General features: G+C 36.6%; 1 protein-coding gene across 1 annotated transcript in view; it reads right to left on the bottom strand.

Annotated features, from left to right (window-relative positions):
- Positions 1–5143: 5143 nt before the first annotated feature.
- Positions 5144–21190, bottom strand: part of ADGRL4 (adhesion G protein-coupled receptor L4) — a 143057-nt gene continuing 127010 nt past the window's right edge. Inside the window, exons 14-16 of the mRNA XM_044000054.1 lie at positions 9414–9505; positions 6929–7097; positions 5144–6602 (exon numbers count right to left, since the gene is read on the bottom strand). Coding sequence (XP_043855989.1) covers positions 6540–6602; positions 6929–7097; positions 9414–9505 — 324 coding nt within the window. The 3' untranslated portion in view covers positions 5144–6539. The remainder of the gene's footprint in view (positions 6603–6928; positions 7098–9413; positions 9506–21190) is intronic.

Raw genomic sequence — 21190 nt, 5'->3', positions numbered from 1 at the left:
AAAGACTGGGTAATTAAGTATTAAATTCTTTGGTACTGAGTGAATTCTGCATTTGGGAGAAGGGCAAGATCAGAAGATGGAGTAGTTAAGAATGGCTTCACAGAAGAGTGAACCCGGGTCTCTAGGCTCCACATCCAATCGTATTTCAACTATATAATGCTGCTTGTCTTGTTTTTCTCTGATCTTTACTTGATTACTTCTCACTTGACAGAATTTGGGGATATACATCATCATTCCTTAAAAGACAAGCAGCTGCTTCCTCCTCAGAGTGTCCAGCCTGGAAGGCATTTCAGGCAGGGGGGACAGCAAGATTAGAGGTGTGCAGATGGGAATTGAGATTTGCTTGACAAAATTCAACAAACATTTATTAATCACTAAAATGTGTAAGTCACTTTGCTAGGTCATAGTGATATATTTTCTTCTAAGAGAAAAGAAAGGGGGTGGGAAGACAGTCCCAGACTTTAAAGATCTTATATTAGGGATGATGTGACATGCATACAGATACCAGATGATACCAGATGAAATACGTTTAAGGTACTGAGAGGACAGTTAGTTGTAGATATTCTGAAAATAAGTGGCTAAGCAGTGTGGGTGTTCATGGAAGACATTGGGGATGGATGCTTAAATTTGGGAGTCATTTGTGCAGAGGTGATCATTGGACCTATGATATTTTGAAAAGATCATTAAAAGAAAACCAAAACATATAGAGAAAGAAGAGGCTGTAGGAGTGAATCTTATGGGATATCCACACTTAAGGGATAGGAGTAGGGAAAAGAATGAACAGTGGAGACTGATAAGTTTTCATACAGGAAGAATCAGGCTAAAGTAGTTTATAGACACATAGAATGGAGAGTATATCCTTGAAGGGGGACAACAATAAATCTATGTTGATTCACCGACTGTATAAGGAACAGGATGGGTCCTAGCCTGATTCAATAAGAAAATGTGTATGGATAAATAGTGGGAAGTAACTGAACACAAAGTGTGGCACATACTTATGTCTTGGCTGCCAGGTAAACAATTTAAACTTTAAGCAGAGTAGTTTACATTATGAAAGTGGGATATGACATTAGTCTGTCATCTATACTTAATTATAAACTATTTAATCTTCTCTTTTTTTACTCATAAATCTCTTTTCTTCCTACTAAACTATAATCATTTGGTTAGCAAGAATTAATTGCGAAGCAATTCAATTCAATTCACAAAGATTTGTTAAGTGCCTGCTTTGTGTAGGGCACTAGACTTTGGGGACACAAGGACAAAATGAAGTCCTGTTCTCATAGAGCTTACATTCTATTGAATGTATTTCACACTATGTTATAAGTTTTTGTAAAGGATATAACTGTGTCTCATATTTTAATTTTTATTCTTCTCATTTTAAAAAGTTTAAGTCATGAAATGTATTCATGCACTCCTTTATTGCCCACCAAAATAACACATGTGAAATTGCTGCTCATTTCATGATTGATTCTCATGCACCCTTAAGATTTTACCTATCCATCTCAGAAGGGGAGAGGAGAATTAGATTCTGGAAAATGCATTTTCTATTAATGATATTATTAGTATAATAATGAAAAATTTCCCAGGCCAGTTACTTTTTTTGGCTTGTCTATGCAAATATGGATTATGGATTTCCAAATAGTTTTGTAATAAAAGTAAGGGGTAATAACGTAAGGTCTTGATGCCCCAGGAGACTAAGACTACCTCATAGCCTGGCTGCTGATTGGCAGAAGGAGTTATCACCTCTTGTCTGGACTATTATAGTGGACTCCTAAAAGATCTTCATGCTCCTCATCTCTTCCAACTCTATATGATCCTCCACTCAGCTGCCAAATTGATATTCCTAAATGAGGTGTCTGACTTTGGTCAAGAGACTTCAATGATTCCCCTAGTGTTCCCCAAAGCTCCCTTCTTTGGCCTTCACAAACTGAATCAAATCTAGCCTTCCAGGCTAACTCCACATCACACCTCCTCTATGCTACAGCCCGTGTGGTCTACTTGGGATTCCCATACATTACCATCAATCTCCATCTCCATGTCTGCATGGACTGACTCCAAAGACCGAAACCCTCTGCTTCCTTCCTTCTGCTTTTGTTCTGCAAGGCTCATTTCAACTGCTACCTTCTTTAAGGAGCCTTCCCTGGTCACTCAATTAGTAGACTCCTCCTTCCTCCCTCCCACTGTGCATTTGTTGTTTGTTGTTCTGTATGTATTTACACACATATATATAGGTGTATGTCTGCCTATATATAGATAAACACACAAACATACATATACTTACACATACACACATACACGCATACATACACACACTCACAAATATGGCAGCTGGGTTGCAGAATGGGTAGAGCATTGAGCCTGGAGTCAGGGAGACTCCTCTTCCTGACTTCAAATCTGGCACCCGATACTTACTGGTTGTGTGACTCTAAGCAAGTCACTTAACCCAGTTTGCCTCAGGTTCCTCATCTATAAAATGAGCAGGAGAAGGAAATGGTAAACCACTCTAGGATCTTCAACAAGAAAACTGCAAATGTTGTCACAGAGAGTTGGATATGACTGAAAAATAAGTAAACAATAACAACATTTATTTTTATATGTGTGTGTGTACACACACACACACACACACACACACACATTGAGTTTATATATCTCTGAATACAATTGAATGGAAACTCCTTGAGGGTATGGACTATTTTTATTTTTATTTTTGTTTTTTTGTTTTTTGTTTTGCAGGGCAGTGAAGGTTAAGTGACTTGCCCAGGGTCACACAGCTAGTAAATGTCAAGTGTCTGAGGCCAGATTTGAACTCAGGTCCTCCTGGATCCCAGGCCAGTGCTCTATCCACTGTGCCACCTAGCTTCCCCCCCGTATGGACTGTTTTTGGTATTTGTATCCCTAGATCAGTGCCAAGAACTTTATAGGTGCTTGATAAATACTTGATTGATTTATTGAATTTCCATATCAAGAGCTCACTGTATTATCAAATTATAAGTCCAATCCACCTGACCAATACAAAAGGGAAATAGAGGCAAGTGATATATGGAATATAGTGTGGATCTCAAAGCCAGGAAGACCTGCTGCCTCTAATGTATCTTGACTGTCTGATCCTGGATGAGACACTTAACCTCTCATTGTTCTAGGGAACTCTAAGACTATAAGTTACCTGAATAGGTAGAGATAGTTCCTTTTACCAGTGAAATCACAGATCTGGTCCTTATCCCTAAACCTGTACATTGCTAATTAACATGTCTCTGTGTCCTTCTCATCTCAAACTTGTAAAGATGGTGCTTTGACCTTTTCCTCCAAGGATAGATTCTTTCAACTCTATTTGTATCTCATATGTATCTCATTATTTATATGTTGTTTTCCTCATTAGAATGTGAGCTCCTTGAGAGCAGACACCTTTTGCTCTTCTTTGTAGCACTGTCATTTAGCACAGTGCATGGCATGTTAATAAATGTTTGTTGATTGAGCAATTGATAACTCTCTTGCATATTGGCATAGCTAGAATCTTTCCCACCTGAAATCAAAATACTTGTTTTCTTGTCTTGGTCCTGCCATTACCTTTGGGAGAGGACATTTAAATAGCATGGCTTCACTTTCCTTACCCACAAACTTGACTCAATGATCACGAAAACTTACATTTTTACAGCCAAATTTTACAAAATGCTGACCTCACAACTACTTTGTGAGTCAGCTAGCTCCTACATTATTTTTGTATTACAGAGGAGGAAATGGATGTTTGATGAGGCTCAGGGGGATTGATCCATGATAAGATGTAAATGCAATTCTCCTGGGGGACCTTGATCAAGTCACCTATCCTCTTTGGGTCTTTGCATGAGGAGAATTGATCATTTGGATTTCTAAGGGCTCCTTCCAACCCCAAAAGTGTCCAAGCACACTTGGCACTATTCTGCCCTGGTTCTGCTCAAGGTCCATTGGTCCATTCCTATTCATTGTTCTGTAACTTGTAGAACCCCTATTTTATATATATATATATATATATATATATATATATATATATATATATATATATATATATATATTTGTGGAGCAATGAGGGTTAAGTGACTTGCTCAAGGTCACACAGCTAGTAAGTGTCAAGTGTCTGAGGCTAGATTTGAACTCAGGTCCACCTGAATCCAGGACCAGTGTTTTATCCACTGAACCCCTATTTTATAAAACGATTCTTGAAAATTGACAAGCAGAATATCCATACTGCTGCAGCATATAGTTTTTTTTCTTTTCTTTGTGGGGCAATGAGGGTTAAGTGACTTGTCCAGGGTCACACAGCTAGTAAGTGTCAAGTGTCTGAGGCTGGATTTGAACTCAGGTCCTCCTGGTGCTTTATCCACTGTGCCATCTAGCTGTCCCTACAGCATATAGTTTTAAAGCGAGGAACATGGTAGAAAAACCTAGTTAGTGAGGCTAAAGAATTAGCAATAGTGCATTAAATGTTTAACTTTGATCTTGTTTGAGTCAGTAGCATTTCCTGTGCAGCACAGAAAATGCTGGGGAGGTTTCTAGACCCATGATTTACAATCTCTCCCTCTTTTTTAAAACCAGCAAACAAACAAAACAGTTTTCTCAGATATGGGGCATTCCATTTCCCCCATGTGAAACCTGGTTAGAGAAAAACTGGGCTTTCTCTATCTGGCAGCAGAGACTGCCCCCCCCCCCAATAGTATTCTTAGAAGCCAGGTTTCCCACTGACATCAATGGGAGGATTGATGAATATACAGTATCCAGGGTTTTAGGTTTGCCATATGGATCTGTGACTGGGATCTTGCTCCTAGAGATGTCATTACATAAACATCGCCACCGCTTCTTATCCTCTGTGCTCTCAGACAAATTACTTTGCTCCATATCACCCAGGCTGCTGCAGTCATTACGCAGTAGGAAAGCCTGTTTGCTGGGCCGGCTGGCCAGCCTGACAGTAACCCACACATGGCCATGCACGTGTGGTCACTTAATAAATAAAATTATCTGGTCAGAATGATGTTTCTGACAGATCACAGACTGTCCATGGAAGACACAAGGAGATGAAAGGAAAGCCACCAGCCAGGACACTCATCAGATGTAGAAGACTTGGGAATTTCCATTTCATCTTTGGTGAAAACTAAGCAAAGCTAGTGCAAGAGAATTTCTTTCAGGCATTAGTTTATTTGGTAGGGGAGCATTTGTAGGGCTTGGCTTAAATATGAAGGAAATAGTTTTTAAAGGAAAAGTGACCTATTCCTTGTATTGATCTAATTCACATGGCAGCAATTATTACATGTAATTCTGCAATTATTTCTTTGAGGGAAAAATGGCAACTTTTTTTTCCATTAGGGAGATAGACAGTACATTTTCCCACACATGTTCTAATAAAACATCCAGAGGAAAGTTTTCAGGGAAGACATGACAGCAATTCTTAGTGATTTCTTTGTTATAAATAACATTTTTTTTAAAAAGGTACTTTTTAAAACAGAAAAATTAAATTATGCACAGTTTCATATTTACAAAGCCTTTTGACAAATGGAAATCATGTGGGGAATTTGGTAATGGGCTCTACAGGACTTCAAACAGTAAAAAACAAAGCATCTAAAAAGACCAGCTTCCCCCACCCCCTGATAATATTCACTTCAGAAAAAATCAAGTTCAATAGAAATATCTGCTCTATGTACAATGTTTTTACATTTAATAGCACAGATAGTAATGGGCCTCTGACACATGCACGAAGTGGCTTGACCATTATATCAGGTTATACATTTTTCCAACATTGATTTTTGACTTAATTAAACTCATAAAGCCACAGAAGAGAAGAATCAGCAGAGCACAACTGCCCATCGATGATTAACTTGAGAAGTTACCGAGTCTCTCCAAGGGTATTATTCACAGAAGGAAATTGATTTCTCAAAGAGGGGTCTATATGTTGTTGTCATAGAAATGTAACTTTAGAGCATTTTCTTAAGTTTTTGAAAGGGGTCTTATTCCTTCTAGTTCTTATTTTGTCCTCACCATTTCTTAGCTACTTTACATGGAAAAGTTTACCAGAGGGAAAACAATGTTTTGAGTGACCATTTTCTTTTAATGTTTTCTTCTGTTGTCCTTTCATTCCTATTTCTAATAGCCCACTTCAGGTAAATAAATTCATTATTAATGGAGGGCAGACTTTTAAAATTAATGTTTAAAGGCAGAATTCAAGAAAAAAAGAGGTTTTTTCATGTTATTTGATCATTCCTCAGGTAAAAATAAGATATTTGATGGATATAGTACTATCCCTAATAAGAATTCAATCCCTCCCAACTTATCTGGTCTATTATATTTGACACCAATTTACAATGACTTGTAGGAATGTATAGAGTAGCTGCAAAGGGTAGAGTATGTTGACTTGCATATTTCATAACATTTTCTATCCTGTGGATGGCATGACTGAGTTGAAGTTTGACTGTCCAGTAGGTTACTTTGTATTTTTACAACACCATATTTTATGAATTAAACACATTTAAGTCTGGTTTCTCTCTTTATGCCTATATTGAGTTGGAATGTTCTTTTATTCACCGTAAGCATCCAGAACAACAGGGAACATTTTTGAATAACCTATAGTATTCTTCCTGGATCTGGAAAAAATGAAGACAAACAAAAGACACAATACATTACTTTTACAAAATTCTATTAATTCACTCAAAGTAATTTTCCAAAATTTATTATACTGATTTTTAAAAATTAAAGATGAAACAAGACTATCATGCTTTGATGCTTAAATATCCATCTGTGAAACTTTCTTTCCAGAAACAATAACAATAGTGATGAGATTCACCTGTCTTTTAGAAAATAAAGACCAAAACCAATATAAATTCTCTTCAGATAAGGACTTCCACTCATTGGGGTATCAGTCTAATACATAAAAAGCCTGTGACACTTAAGTTGAAGTTGAAATACTTACTTTTCTGGACAAAACACAAAGAAATATGAAGATGAACATGCCCTGGAAAGCGTTGCTGATTGTGAAAAGGTATGCCGTCACCACTGATGCATGCACAACATGGAGAACCCCAAAGATCCAGGTGGTTCCAAGAAGAAAGAGCAGGGCCAGAGCTCCCCTTGCACATGACCTAAATCACATTTATAACATTACAAAGGAGGCTTAAAACGTATTCTTTGACACTCTGAAGCCTTCCATGATCACACTGTGGAAAATTCACAAACCAAAGAATCATCTTAAAGAACAAAACTAATTTTGAATTATGAAAAAAAAAATATATCTTCCTGCACTTACATGGGGTGGCCTTTAGGGTGTGTTGTTGTACTGTTGCAGGAACTCATAGCTAAAATCAGGCTACATACAGCATTAAAAAAGTGGATAATTTTTTAAAAAGAGACTTTTTTAATCTGAAAATATTTCCCTCCTCCCCATTTCTGGTATACTGCAGACCAATATGATTTGATTTTAAATCTACTGTTCATGTAATTCCCAAAGGTAAAACATATATCTGTTATGAAGTATTTCCCCCAAGAAACCTTGAAAAATGTGCTGTGCACTCATAGGTCAGCCCATGTGCACAACATCAAAAGAATTTTCTGGCTTCCTTTCAGATGTGATATAGAAGAGGGTGCGGGATGTAAAACTAGATTTTCTTCTTTTTGATCTTACAACACAAATACCTCTCAATTCTTCCAGGGTCAGAGTACTGATGTCTCTATGTTAGAGGCACATAATATGTTAGTGTATATATATCACAGGCATGTAATATACGTGAATGTGTATATAATACATATGTGCGTGTGTGTGTGTGTGTGTGTGCGCGTGCGCACACTTTGACAAAAAAAGAATTGCCTATGACTTTTGGTGAAATATTACATAGCCATATTCACTGACTATACTGATGACTTTCATTGCCTTGAAAATGAAGTAACTAATGATTGCTTTCTCATTCATTCTTAGTCCAATCACTCCTTAGTATAGAAGATCTTTTAGCCCTGTTCCTTAGAAAATGAATCATTTTCAACTTCATTAAAACCAGCTCCCTCCATGAGACTGTGGAGGGGAAGGAGTAACAGAAAGTCATCAATCACACAATAGCTAAATCCTAACTATAAATCTGGTACAACACATGGAAACTGCAGGAGTGTTTCTAAGCAACACAAACAGTACGTTGTTTTCAATGTTCCCTATTGTACACTTCAGCTTTCCCTGCACAAATGGTTTTCAAGGTCTCAATAAATCAGTTTTAAGGAGAGAGAGCTGATGGAGAAAATCATGGCAACATGCAAACTAGGACCAATCCTCTCGCCCACTAAAAATGTCTTTAAATGATTTTGTTCTTAGAAGGAAAATTACTGAGAAATGAATTTTGCTTTTCTGAGCACAAGCCCTATCACTTTTTACATAATAATAGCTGACATTTATATAGTCTCAATGTCCAAAGAAATCAAGAAAGGCCCCTAGCATTTTGGGAGGACCCAGATATGACCAACTTGGAGGATATAGAGAATAACACAGAAATGGGATACTTGGATGGTTTGTGATCTGCAAGATCAGTGAGGACCCTCACATCAATGGAATTATTGGTTCACCGGAGTATTTGCATATGTGGCACTTTAAGGTTGGCTAGACACCATCTAGTATAATAATAATAATAATAATAATAATAATAATAATAATAATAATAATAATAATAATAATGACAACAACAACGATAGTACTAGCTCACATTTCTATGTAGTGCTTACTATTTACTAGGCACTGTGCTAAGAGCTTTACAAGTATTATTAACTCATGTTTGCTCAACTCTGGGAGGTAGGTGCTGTTATTATGATCTGCATTTTACCATTCAGGAAACCGAGGCAAACAGATTAAGTGACTTGCCCAGGGTCACATAGCTAGTTAGTGTCTGAGGCTGGATTTGAACTCAGGTCTTCCTGACTTCAGGCCCAGCACTCTCCACTCCTCTACCTAGCTGCCTCTAGAATGTAAGTTTGTTGAGGTTATGAACTGTTTTGTTGTCTTTGTACTCTTAGTATCTTGCATATAGTAAGGATTAATAAATTGTTAATTGAATGATGATCTCATTTGAATGTCACAACAATCCTGTGATTTTACAGATAAGGAAACTGTGGCTTTGGCAGGTTAAATTGTCTCATCTAGTGTTAAGCAGATAATATTTGAGGCAAGATTTGAACTCAGATCTTCCTGACTCCAAGTCTCACACTCTTTTATACCAACATAACTTATCAGTGATGATTAAAATCTTAAAAAATATATCAAGTGGTATTGCAAAATAATGAGGGACTTTTAGAAAGACATTTTAGATTTGATTGGGTAAGGTGAAATTGCTTTTTTTTGGAGTACTTTGGCCACAGATTGATTATAGTGTAGATTAATGAAGCACCTCCCTTTCCAAAGAAAAGAGACTTAGAAGAAAACTTACCTTATATTTTCATAACAACTAACTTCTGGCTTTAGCATTGCAGTGTGTCGAAAAACTTTGTAGATGATCACCCCAAAAGCCAGCAGATTAACCTGGGGAAACATACTAATTTCAGTTGACAATGAAATAATTTTGAAATGTTAGCAGTAGAAGCATATTGAGAAAGATGAGAAAAGAGGTAAAGATGTTACATTGTAAGGAGCCTAGAAAAATCATAGCAGTTTTATATCTTAGAAAAGCAAAATCCTTTAATAGACACGAATCAAGCAAATCTGTAACTCGACCTAATCTCAACATTATCACCACAAATGTTTATTGATTTCTTTTTTTGGTAAATCTCTCCTATTCCCAGTGCAGATTATTTTAAGCAGATGCCAAAAAGGCTCTTCAGATTTCCCACTATCATACATATTGATCAGGGCATATCATCTATTGCCAGCAACATCAAAAGCTCCTTGTGCATAGAGGTCATTTTGGGTTTGGAAAGCTTTGGGAATAATTTAGAAAACAATTTTGATAGATCCTTTGCTGAATGATATGGGTTATTTTTTTTTTACAAGGGTTTCCATTAAGAATGCTATTAATGACTTCTCTGACTAAAATAGTTACTCTCCATTGAAATAGAAAAGGGGGAATCTAAAAGAAAACTGGAACCTTTAGTAAATAATGATCAATTGCCCCATACATAGTCAAACACCAAATAAATGTCTGTTTAATTGAATTAAAAATCATGGTTATCTTTTGTCAGACTTCATGAAGTGATCTACCCTTCATCCTGTTCTAGATTCATCTCACGATACTGATGATTGGGGTTTATTTTCTTTCTTACATTTTGTGTCAAAATCTCTTCAAATATTTATAGGGTAATTTTTTTTTCTGTCAGGCATTCAGATTCTATTAACATATGCTTACTTGTATTTTAATTCTTTGAATTTGGTACCATGAACTAAATATATATGAATCATTCCTATCATTTTTTTATCTTCAAATTTTTTTTAAAAAGTATAACTATTTTATTTATCTGTATAGAGGATAAAAATTCTTGTCGTTATTTTTCTTTATATATTTTTAGAAATTAGTTCAGTTTATATTGGAGAGTGTAGGTGGCTAACAAAAAAGCAAACTTTGCTTTAATTGCATACTTATCCCTATATGCAATACTCAAATCCAGATGAACATAGTGACCTCAAAGTCTAGAGGCAAGAATGTTCAACTGGAAGTTAAAAAGGGATTTGGGTTCTTATCCTAGGTCTTCCACTCATTTGCTTTGAGAGATCCTGGACAAAACAGTAAATCTCTCTGGCCTTCAATTTCCTCAATTATAAAATGCAGGCTTTGTACTGGAAGCCTTCTATGGTTCCTCTCAGCTCTGTGATAAAAAAGATTGACATAATTCATATTTTAGATTAATATTATTTTGCTAAATAACTCAGGCTTGTAATAATATTAATACTTATACTTGTTTAGCTTTTCCCAGGTTTTAATTCAGTGCGATGCAAATTGTGAGTCTGATAATATTCTATGAAAGATACATATCTCAAAGGTAATAAACTGGTACCCATTTTACAGATGACCAAATTGACAGTAATTAACATAATACACCTTACTCCAGGATTCCATTGAAAAGCCATGGTACCCTGACTACTCATCTAGGGCTTTTTCTAATGAATACACTTGATTTGAATATGTTTTATAATGTTTTTTAAATTTTTGAAACTGTGATAGACAAAGTGATAATGATCAGCTAACTTTTTGGTTTTGTTTTGCTTTTTTTTTTTTTTTAAGTGAGGCAATTGGGGTTAAGTGACTTGCTCAGGGTCACACAGCTAGTAAGTGTTAAGTGTCTGAGGCCGGATTTGAACTCAGGTACTCCTGACTCCAGGGCCAGTGCTCTATCCACTGCGCCACCTAGCTGCCCCTTGTTTTGCTTTTTATTTGTTTTGAGGGGCTATGAGGGTTAAGTGACTTGCTCAGGGTCACATGGCTAGTGAGTGTCAAGTGTCTGAGGTTGGATTTGAACTCAGGTCGTCCTGAATCCAAGGCAGGTGCTTTATCCACTGAGCCACCTAGCTGTCCCCAATCGGCTAACTTTTAAACTAGTAATGGGGAATTTGTTAAGTTTCTGTTGTCTTTGCATCTAGAACTAACACTAATTGGAAGCCTCTTTTATGATCTATTTTATGGGTTGTTGGAAATTTTATAAATTGCTATGTATGCTATGTATTTCAACCAAAGGGCAGGTCCAGTATTTGCTATAATATAAAAGTATAAAAATAAATGAAAGGAGCTAAAGAATATTGTCTGTCACTTCTCTATGGGGTTGATATTTGAAATCAAAATCTTAGGGGCATAATATAAAATGAGGTTTAGGCCCTTCTATATTGGAAAATGTCCATTAATTCTAATTACTTCATTAATTAATTCTAATGGGAATAATGCTATCCTATCAAGAGGAGAGAAGACCTTTCACAATTGCAAAGGGGAGATAAAATTGATTTAAATAAATTTAGGTGACAGAATATTTGAGTAGTTGTCATTCAGGTAACTATTATGACAAATAAGTAATATTTTTATGTAGTAATTTCCCATGTCATAAGGAAACCTGACTATCCCAGGGACTCTTAATCTTTCTCAAGGCATGGACCCCTTCTCAGAATAATGTTTGTTGCCTGTACTCATAATGGAAGAAAAGGCTACATTTCATTTATAAGTTAGTGAAATTGAAGGTGTAATTTTTTTTTCACCAATGAAGTTTATAGCTCCCTTGAAATGCAAGAACCCCTGGACTATATATTGATTCTAGGTTTTCATAATGCTAAAAGATTATCATTTCTTTCTAGCATCATCGATTATGACAGCACAGATATTGTATAAGGCAAAATGCTAAAAAACCCACATGAAATATGCTAGAAGTTACTTTTTATGTCTTGAAAATATTTGTGAGACATTTTAAGCTACGTTGGTTATCTTGGTAAAAACAGGAGTTAGAAAATATGAAAATGTTCAAAACAGTTCCAAAGACCCACACATTTTGTAATTTGCAGTATGCTCTAGCAACACTTCTCAAGTTTTGCTTCCAATATAGCTAGCTATAGGTTGGGGCGGGGAGAGAAAACTGTTGCTCACACCACTATGGGTTCTGTGGAGTGTTCACTTGTTTGGGATTTGCAGTCCTGTGCCATATGCTGAAATAGGGGAACAGGGAAATGCAGTGCTCCCAAGGGACAACTCAGGCCTGGAAACTACATTTTCCAATACGGAATGGAAAACTGTTCTGGTGCTCATAAAAACCAGGTGTTGCTGGGCAGTGGCAAACTAATTTTCATTTCACAAAGGACATCCTTGGATGTTTTTTTCTAAATCTGCATATGCGCCCATGTTGAAAGCTTCTCTATATTGATGGTATTATTTATGATTGGGCCTAATCCAAAATTTACATTCATTCGCCTCTTGGATTCTCGATGATATGAATTGTAAGCATATGGAACTTGTTACCTAGAGACTGTATTATATATACCTCTTAAGTATATAAATAGATTCAAGAAGGATTTTGATAAATTCAGGGATAAGAAATCCACAATGGCATATTAAGGGGATGTTAAGGATATTTAGGGCATTTCCTTAACCCCCAGAGATCACAATGGGCAGTTCACATACTCTAACCAAAATACCCCTTGGGGCCATTTTCAGAGTGAGCATTAAGGTATCCCATGGGACCTGTCCTGAGATATTTATCAATGACTTGGTGAAGGGCACGATGGGATTTTTATCAATGATTTGGTTAAAGGCATAGATGACATCCTTATCAAAGTTGAGGATGACACAAAGTTAAGGTTCTCACAAGGCTAGAACATTGGACTTGAACCAAATGACATAATTTAATATGGGTAAATTTAAGGTCTTGAACTTGGGTACAAGAAATTGACTTCATGAGTACAAGACTACAGAGGCCTCCTTAGAGGGCAGCTGTCTGAAAAAAAATCTGGGGGTTTTAGTGGTTTGCAAACTCAATAAATCAAATGTGAAATGACAATGAAAAAAAATGAATGTGTCCCTGGACTACATTAAGAGATACATAGCTATCAGGAATAAGGAAATAATAGTCTTTCTACACTCTGTCCTAGTCTTATTAAATCCAGAGCAAGGGTCCTAATCTTGATTTCACATGTCGTGGGCCTCTTTGGCAATCTGGAGAAGAATATGGACCCCTTTTTAGCATACTGTTTTTCAAATGAGGGGCAGCTAGGTGGCACGGTGCATAAAGCACCGGTCCTGGATTCAGGAGGACCTGAGTTCAAATCTGGCCTCAGACACTTGACACTTACTAGCTGTGTGACCCTGGGCAGGCCACTTAACCCTCATTGCCCCCATCCCCCATCCCAATACAGAATTTACAGAAATCATTTAATCAAATGAATTAAATAAAATACAAAGGAAAATAGTTACCTATGTATGTATGTATGTGTGTGTGTGTGTGTGTGTGTGTGTGTGTGTATATATATATATATATATATATATATATATATATATCATGGAACCTAGGTTAAGAACCCTTGATCTAGAGTATTTTTTTTTCAGTTCAGGGCTTCTACATTTTGGAGGCACTGATAAGTTGAAGAATTCCTAGATGAGGTCAACAAGAAAGGGCTTTGGGCCCATATCCTATTGGTTGGTTGATGAGAGTAGGGATGCTTCGCTAGAAGAACTCAAGGAGAACTTGGTAATGCTCTTCAAGGACTCAAAAGTTGTCGTGTGAAAGAGTTGGACCCTAAAGGTCATAAATAGGTATAATGGTTGCAAAGAGACAAATTTAGGCTTGACTTCAGGGAAAACAAATCTTAACAACCAACACTATCCAAAAATACATTAGGCTGTCTCAAGAATCAGTGGGTTTGCCCTCACCAGAAAAGTTCAGGAGAAGACTGGATGATTGCTTCTATATTATATTAGGGTTTCTTTTCCAGGCACATATTAGAGCGGTATGCTGCAAAAGTCCAAACTGACTCAGAAATTCTGTGATTTTTTTTATGCTGTACTGTGATATTTCTTATGTTCTTATGGTCACTTAGTGACTCCTGTAATGAAAGGAATAAAAATACCCTCCTTTGTATGTGCTGCCCAGATCTAGATCGAGGATGCTATATAAATATTCTCTCCTGATCATGTTGAAGATGATATAAATTACATGAAGTTAGTGCTTAATTTGAGCCAGTACAATTTTTCACAGTATATCAAAGCTATCGATCATCTGAGAGCCTCTGTGGGTGAAGGTGATGAAGAGATTTGGAAGAAGATGTTAATACAGGGGAAAGAGGAAAACATGGTAAAGTAGACAAAAAGAATAAGAATTCACCTATGGGGAGAAGGAGAGACAATCACACAAGTGACTTAAAATGAATGTCTGTGGAAAGGGGAAAAAAGAACAGGCAAAATCAGATTGAGGGTGTCAAGATACAGGTAACCCAGGTTATGGAATTTTTGCAATCTGAGCTTTAGCATTGATTTTTGGTACACAGAGAAAATCCCAGAGGGAGAAAACACACGAGACAGTTCTTGATTACAGTCTTTCCTAATGAAACAAAACAACAACAATAAAAAAGAAGTGAAAACTAATTACTAGCATTTTAACATGTATACAACGAGTCTAGTTTTTAATTATGGATTATCTAAGTACTCTAACAACAACAGCCACACAAAGTCCTCCCATTTGTGATTTCACATTTTCCCTACCAGTGGTTTCCCTTATCAGTGACTGAAGCAGATTAAATGAGTCATTCACTCATTCTATAATCCAGTGCCTTATATCTCTTAACTATGCCTGTATTCAGGATGAATCTATTTGTAGGCTACTAAATCAATATTTGTAGAACCCTGCTATGTACAAAAGGGATACAAAAATATAAGATGTATTCCCCGCATTTAAGAAGCAGAACTTGTTGGGAAGACAGACCAGGACACATGAAATACACACACACACATATAAGAGCTCATTGGTAACATTTTCATGAAGATTGCTTATACTACTCAACATGGTTTAGTATGTCCAATGCTTTCATGCATGAGTATAATGTAAGCTTCTTTAAGGGAACGCTACTTTTACATCGTTGTCTTTTGTGCCTTTAGGTCCTGGGTGGTAGTGAAAATATAAAGTAAAGGGGCAGCTAGGTGGCACAGTGGATAGAGCACCGGTCCTGGATTCAGGAAGACCTGAGTTCAAATCCGGCCCCAGCCACTTTACACTCACCAGCTGTGTGACCCTGGGCAAGTCACTTAGCCCTCCTTGCTCCACAAAAATTTAAAAAAAAAGAAAAAAAAGAAAATCTCAAGTAAAAATGGCACAGTCTCTGCCCTCAAGAAGCTTATATTCGACATATAAGGAAAAACATTAGAGATACTGAACCATGGAATGTATGTGTGCTCCCTTGGTATCCTAAAAATAATAGGTAAAAACAAGTAAAGGCGCTCACACACTGGCTGTACCCTCTGTAGCAGGCATAAGGGAAGACATAGATAAGACCTTCCCAGGATGAGGAGGTATGGATGAATTGAAATCTGCAATCCTGGAGGGATTACCAACATTCATGAAATCATAGATATATTTGAATTGCTGAGTATTTGAGAATTCTTCCAGAATGTAGTACAGTTCCTTGTACAAAGTGGGTACTTTAGTATAATTTTCACACTGATTATTATATATTATATACTATATAGAACACATATGTGAAATGTATGATATATACTATCTATACTATATTACACATATATACATACACAATCTATGCTATAATATAACACCTATTACAGTGAGATAGTATTTATTTAAAGCTTTAAGGTTTGCAAAGTGCTTTACAAATATCTTCTCATTTGATTCTCCTCCCCTCTTGGGAGGGAGGTGCTATTATTATGCCTATTTTATAGACGAGGAAACTGAAGCAAACAGAAGGTAAGTGACTTGACTAAGGTCACACAGCTTGCGACATTGAATTTGAGTGAGCTCTTCCTCACTATAGGCAGAAAACCACTGCCTCCAGAATTATGAATCTAGTCCCATTATTTTTACACTTAATATTAGAGGCATTAAAATACACAAAGTAATGAACACTGGTTCACAATCGGCTTGTTTTACAGTTCTTGCACCATTAACTCATGGAACCCATAAAGCTTTCCCAGGACTGTGCATCAGAGTGTGAAAAAGGAGAAAGAAACCCTTTGGTATCCCCCACCATGCCTTGCATTACAGGAAAGACTAGAAATGGACACAGGGGGGACATTTACCTAGACCAAATAAACAGACCAGTTCTAAAAAGAGAAAGTAAATCATTCAATTTTAGAAGCCTGTTGATTATTTATTTTTTTGTTCCAACTTCAGGGCTATTTATTTATGGAATGGAATCTGTGTTCTCCTTCATGATACGTATTCCTTGCAAAAGATCAGTGGGCACCCTATGTTGCTTGTCTTAGTGTATTAGAGCTCTTTCAGAGCCTGTCTTTCCAGAACTGGAAAATTTAGCAAGAAGAGCTAGTGAAAAAGCAGGAGATAATTCTGAAAGATTTAGATATACAAGTCCTGATTGAGTCTGAGTGCTTCAAATTCAGACTTCAAAATGAATCCCCCCAAATCAGTCATTTTTCTTTTCTTAGTCTCATTCTCAATAATTGATGAAGCCATCTATATGCTGATGTCAGATCTCACCAAAAAGAATGAGAAAATTTCTCCTGCTGCTCCTTTAGATGCAAGCTTGAATTTTTTACATATATCAGATGGAATCTGGCTCCCTTGGAAATGTGTGATGTTCACAACTGCTATATTTTCTCAACTGCTGGTATTATCTTGAAATTAACCACTTTATGATAGCCCCAATTTTGTCAAGGGCAAAAGACACAGGTCACTGTGTCTGCTTGGCTAAAGACACGTATGAATTACTGGTCTTTTCTCAACCAATGTGCTATTTTAGTTAGGGTACCATAGTGTTAAACAGTTAACAAGGCAACAGTTTAAACTTCCAATTTTTTAAAAAAAGTATGCCATATTAATTGCACAGAATTGCTCACAAGCTGGCAATCAAGCCGTCTCGGTTTTGTCTCCTGTATGATTTTTCTTATTATTTCCTCCCAATTGGCAGTGCTTCTGTAAATGCTTTAGTTACAGCACTAGTCATGTAGAGCATTGGAAAGCTGGAGGTGGGGGGAGAGCAGCAAGAGATGCTAAAAATTAAATTAGAATAAAGAAATACTCAGCAGTAGCACATGCGAGATTTTGCAATTATAATTGCTCTGAAAAATCTCAATTATTTAAAATATGAATACTTGATAGCTAAATATATTTAAGACCTTGTCTAAATAAGTATTAATTTTGTCATGAAATTATGCATTGCTATGAAAATTTAATAGAAAGTTTATAATTTATGCTCTAGATATAGCCTATTTGGCAAGTATGTCGATGTCAACATTTCTGAACACATTTTCAAGAAGGCCTTTATTTATTTATTCATTTATTTTTTTAGGTTATGCCTATATTTTACCTTAAAACAAAACAAAAAATCCCCTCCATTATGCTGGCACAAATCATGACCAACAAATGCTGCCCTAAAGGAAAATTAAAACTAATACTATGAGAAGCAAACACTTATTATCTTTATTCGTATGGGGAGCTTCCATTCATTAAAACATGATTCATTCATTGGACAAGCATTTATTAGTGACCTACTGTGTACAGAGCAGTGTGCTGTGTCTGAATACCATACAGAGTTTGATGAAGGAACATTCCCTGATCTTACAAGCATAGCTCAGGTATCACTCCTATTTCATCCTTTCCCTTATCCTCCATGTAAAAAGGGCTCTTACCTTCTCTGAAATTCTTTGTATAACTTTGTTTATACTTTCTACTTATCTTTATGTCTCTATGTGTGTCTCTATCCCTCTGTGTATATGTGTATATATACATATGTATATACATATATTTATAGCATTTTCCTTTCCTCTAGTAGGATGTAAGTTATCTGAAGGCAGGCGCTGCTGTCGATCTTTTTCTCCCCTGCTTAGCCTAGAATGCATTGCACATTATGGGGGAGGGGCAGAGGGAGGAGGGATTTCATTGATATAAGATCTTGTTTGTCCATCATTCTCAAAGAGGATCATGACATTGGGGTGATGTCATGACTGCAAGGTCACCAACCCCACTTTCTTCTTCAGAGCCATCTGATCCAGTGGCGAGATATACATCAGGATGACTGGAGATGGTTCCAGATGTTTTCAAGTCAGTTGGGATTAAGTGACTTGTTCAGGGTCTCATAGCTAGTAAGTTTTTGAGGTCAGATTTGAACTCAGGTCTTCCCAACTTTAGGGCCAGTGCTCCATCCACTGCACCACCTAGCTGCTTTGGTGAGCCAACTCATTCATCAATGAACATAAGCAGCAGTTCTTTGGGGGAACTAGGAGGATTGCATTGACTTGTAAAAGGTCCCATAGCCAGTAGTACTTGAACCTGAGGAATTCTGATACAGAAGCTGGCCATCTATTTCCTAGGCCAGGCTTTATCTTGAATACAGGAAGCGCTTCCTAAATGTTTGCCAACCTGAATTGAACTAACCCACACAATAGCAGGCATTCAGATAAATTGATCTGTTCCTACTGATAGCAAAAGAGTGCAGCAAGAGATAGACTTTTATCAAAGAAGACTAAAGCTAAAGGATTAAAAGTGTGCAGGCAGGCAGGATAGGCTCCTGGGTCTTTAGACTCTTGGGGAAAACACACTCATATCCACTCAGAATAAATGGGCTCTGTGTGACATGCTTTACATCTGACAATCTGAGGTCAGCATGAAGTGTCATTTCTTGCTGGTTTAATAATGCTATTTTTCACCCAATTGCAAATTAAGCATGCAAATTAAGGTTAAAAATAAAAATGTGAAATTCTGAAATGGTCAGTTCAAAGCCTAAAAATGTCTCAATACCTCAAACAGGATAAATATTCCCCCAAATTGCCAAAATAAATAAATAGCAAAAACATACCAAAAAAGATAAAAAAACCAACTATGGATGAGAAGAGGGCACTTTCAGATTCTACTACAAGTTCTTTCTCTGATGGAATTTAAAGAGTAGTCTAGAGGATTGCATGTCATGGCAGGTTTGCCTCTGCCTGAAAGGTTTCAAGCATGGTGCCAGCAACAGAATACCTCTGTTTTCCCCAGGACCTGTCTAATTAAATCCTTGGAGGTAAATAACAATAGGGATGGCTACTCAGTGATGGACTCCTTGCATGTGGTAATACATAATAATAATCACAATAACTAATGATATCTAGAGAAACTTCCACAACATGTTCCTCATTTCTGGGAAGCCCCCTTCTGTTTCTTCAGTGAAAGTGGAAGAAGCATAAAATCTACTAAATATTTTGATATTGGCCCAGTTTTGTCACACTTGAAAGAGGTTCCACCCCACCCTATGCAATACTCTGATGGCACAAGATCAACATATCCATAAATATTCATTAAGTAAAGCATCATGGCCAATTACAGGGGAGAAAAAAGTTTTGATAAGACATGGTTCCTTCCCTCATGTAGGTTACATTCTAGGTATTGTATATGACAGGTCTATACATACATACATACATACATATGTGTGTGTGTGTGTGTGTGTGTGTGTGTGTATCCACCTTAAGTCTGGAAATTTCCAAACTGAATCAAATTCACCAGTAATTGATCCCAGCATGGTCTCAGACAATGTCATGGAAGGACATTTTAGGAAAGAGTATAGCTGCTTTCCTAGACATTAATTTAAAGATAATTAGAAATAGACCACCAAACATCTTAATTTCCATTAATAACTCATCATGGATCATTAATTTTTGCAATTCATTAACTTTTGCAAACTATTTGTAAATTTTTTATAAGCTATTTTCAGTTTTTCTACCTCTTTTTTTTAAAAGGGAGAAATATGTTATTAGGGACAGAGTATTTGAAGAGTATATTACTATAAAGAGTATATGAAGGGGGGGCAGCTGGGTAGCACAGTGGAAAAGCACTGGCCCTGGATTCAGGAGGACCTGAGTTCAAATCCGTCCTCAGACACTTGACACTTGCTAGCTGTGTGACCCCGGGCAAGTCACTTAACCCTCATTGTCCCACAAAAAAAAAAAGGAAAAAAAACGAAAAAAAAGAAGTATATGAAGGATATATATCCCAAGATGCTATATTCTTTACTTTAGTGATAACATCTGAGTTAAGGAAATGGTCGAAGCCATAGCCCTTATTTACCCATGTCATAGGCTACCTAAACACTTAAAATTCAACACAACTTACATAGTTCACTGAGAGGTTATTTATCATCAGCCTGTGGATATAGGTGGGCCACAATGAAAGGCATTAATCAACAGCAGACTTTCTCACTTAGAAAGATATTCCCACAGGTTATATCTACAACTGACTTATATTATTTTTTTAATATAGCTAATCTTCTAATCTTTGTATATAATCTTAGGTATTAAACTACTGCTTAGCCCTTATAGCTTTGTGGGATTTTAAAAAAATATAGTAGCACCGACAATATAAAAATAACTCTTTAAATTCAACTCAGGAAGTAACTGGAAAAAAGGCAGCTAATAATGAGTATAAATGAGGGATGCTGTGATCTAGTGGGCACATGAGAAATCTCACGGGTTCATTTTTTAATTTATTTTATTTAAAAAATTTTTTTTTATTTTTAATTTTTTTAATTTTTTTTTTTTAGTGAGGCAATTGGGTTTAAGTGACTTGCCCAGGGTCACACAGCTAGTAAGTG

This window comes from Dromiciops gliroides, chromosome 4 (genome assembly GCF_019393635.1).
Source record: "Dromiciops gliroides isolate mDroGli1 chromosome 4, mDroGli1.pri, whole genome shotgun sequence".
Classification (NCBI taxonomy): domain Eukaryota; kingdom Metazoa; phylum Chordata; class Mammalia; order Microbiotheria; family Microbiotheriidae; genus Dromiciops; species Dromiciops gliroides.
The sequence above is the reverse complement of the archived record's forward strand: the minus strand, read 5'-3'. Positions and strand labels throughout refer to the sequence as shown.